The following is a 2,566-nucleotide window of genomic DNA, read 5'->3' on the forward strand; positions in this document are numbered from 1 at the left end:
AATCTGAATGTTAGTTTAGTTTTTGGCACTGTTTGTGGATAGAAAATCTGTGAAGTACCCATCTTTTTGGAAGTGTTTGTGGATCTGTTTGTATGTGATGCAACTTGTATTTGCTGGAAGTATTTGGTGAATGGAGGTTGTATTCTTAAACTTGTCTGTTGGATCTGTTTGTGGACATTAAAATGATAATGGTAGTTGTTTATGGTGTCATTTAGTTAGGCTGATTTTGTACGCTGTTATGTGGCTGTTTTTTCCTGTTTTGAGGCTATATTTTTTATGTGATGCAGCTGAATTTGTGTAGGTTTTATTGGCTCCAGATGTTGCAGCTATATAGTTTAACTTAATAGTATAGTTTGTGTAGGTTTTATTAGATCCATACGAGATGTATGGGTGATATTGTGTACCAATTTAAGAAGCTGAATTTGTAGAGATGTGTAGAGATAAATCCAACTTTTAAGAAGCTGGTTTTATACGAGATGTGTAGCTTTTAATCTACCGAATTTGTATTTATATTTAAGAAGATGTTGCAGCTGTATATCTCATATTTAATTACCATATAATTATTTCTGATACTGCCTTCAATGGATATAAATATAAATATATCCATTGAAGTTAATAAAAGGCACAATTTATATACTGCCTTCAATATAAATATATATATATATATATATATATTTATATATCCAAAAATAGTTAATAAAAGGCACAATATATAGATGACGTTCAATATAAATATATATATATCTAAAAAAAGTTAATAAAAGGCACAATATATAGATGACGTTCAATATAATATATATCCAAAAAAAGTTAATAAAATGCACAATATATACTGTCTTCAATATAAATATATATATATATATATATATTTATATATATATATATATATATATCCATATAAGTTAATAAAAGGCACAAGTGATACTACCTTCATTTAAACAAACTAGTGATAGGTTCTCAACATTTAAATAATAAAAAGGAAGTCATAAAAAGAAGCTGAATTTTAATGAGCACTACAATACACCATAAGGATGATGGCTATTCAAGAAATCCATATTATGCTCGGCCATGCATATTCCATAAGTGCTCGATAAGGTCGGCTTGGAGTTGAGAATGAGTGCCTCTATCTCTAATACGATGATATTGGGCAATAAACTCCATGAATTCAGGTATATTATCGCGTGAAATTGGCTCGGATGGAGTATCATCATTGGCTTCATAATTGAATTGGTCAGCCACGAGATATAGATGACGTTCATCTTCAACAATCATATTGTGCAAGATAATGCATGCGTACATAATATCTTTTAGAACTTCAGGTTGGAAATACCTTGCAGGTCCACGCACAATTGCAAATCTAGATTGAAGTACTCCGAACGCACGTTCCACATCTTTCCTTGCAGACTCCTCGCAAGCAGCAAAATGTTTTTTCTTTTTCCCATGTGGAGCAGGAATTGTTTTTACTAATGTTACCCATGAAGGATATATACCATCAGCAAGATAATATCACATTGTGTACTCGTGACCATTGATAGTATAGTTGCATGGAGGAGCACGACCTTCGGCCAACGCAACAAAAATAGAAGATCGATCAAGTACGTTGATGTCGTTATGAGACCCAGGTAAACTAAAAAAAGCATGCCATATCCAAAGATCATAAGAGGCAACAGCTTCCAAAATAATAGTTGGTTCATTTACGTGACCAGAGTACATACCTTTCCAAGCACTAGGACAATTCTTCCATTTCCAGTGCATGCAATCAATGCTACCCAACATTCCTGGAAATCCACGCCTTTGTCCAACTTCTAGTAACCTTGCTATATCATTGCTGGTTGGAGACCTCAAGTACTCACCCCCAAAGATTGACACGATCTCCTTTACAAATTTCTTCATACTCAACCGTGCAATACTTTCTCCAATTCTTACATACTCATCCATAAGATTTGCTATTATCCCATATGCGAGCATCCTAATTGTCGCAGTCATCTTTTGAAGGGAAGACAATCCAAGCCTACCATTGGCGTCTCTCTTTTGGACAAAATAATCATCTTGAGTCTCAACTGCAGAATGTATACGTAAAAAAAGATCACGATTCATTCGAAATCGCCTCCTATAAATGTTTGACAGATATATTGGTGGTTGAGCAAAGTAATCCTTCCAAAGGCGTTCATGACCTTCCAATGGATTGTGTCGGATGAAGATATGAGGTTGAGAATTAGGACGACGTGAAGAAGATGCTTCGAGAGTTGCATGTCGTTGTCTATGTACGGCCATTGCTTCTATCATAAGATCCTCATGATTGAAATAATCTTCATCTAACATATAAAGAGTATTGCTATAGGGATCCATAGGGAACTAAGAGAAAAAAATGCGAAGAATTGGAAGAAAAAATATTGGTTTTTGATGAGTGGGAAGTAGTTCAATAATGGATATATTTATAGGGTTTAATCCAAGACTATTAGCTACATCTAAAAAACTTGGCAAAGGAAGGACGGTTAGCTACATCTACAAGTTGGTTTGAAGAATTATGGATATGAATGTTGAGTATTGTGTATGGTGAAATGAA

The 2,566-nt window shown here is 34.0% G+C and overlaps 1 protein-coding gene across 1 annotated transcript; it reads right to left on the reverse strand.

The window, feature by feature from the left end:
• Window positions 1–1,056: 1,056 nt before the first annotated feature.
• On the reverse strand, window positions 1,057–2,349 carry LOC122316287. Its single transcript, XM_043132819.1, has 2 exons — window positions 1,716–2,349; window positions 1,057–1,463 (listed from the first exon to the last, which is right to left on the reverse strand). The coding sequence occupies exons 1-2, from the start codon at window positions 2,347–2,349 to the stop codon at window positions 1,057–1,059; spliced, it is 1,041 nt and encodes a 346-aa protein (XP_042988753.1).
• Window positions 2,350–2,566: the final 217 nt, after the last annotated feature.

Source organism: Carya illinoinensis, chromosome 7, assembly GCF_018687715.1.
Source record: "Carya illinoinensis cultivar Pawnee chromosome 7, C.illinoinensisPawnee_v1, whole genome shotgun sequence".
Lineage (NCBI taxonomy): Eukaryota > Viridiplantae > Streptophyta > Magnoliopsida > Fagales > Juglandaceae > Carya > Carya illinoinensis.

What these genes read in the sequence shown, in the direction of transcription:
- LOC122316287 (XM_043132819.1), bottom strand. Translation starts at nt 2,349, where the DNA reads ATGGATCCCTATAGCAATACTCTTTATATGTTAGATGAAGATTATTTC. An exon ending in TTGTCCTAGTGCTTGGAAAG is followed by an intron (nt 1,464 to 1,715) that starts GTATGTACTCTG and finishes GGGTAACATTAG; the next exon opens with TAAAAACAATTCCTGCTCCA.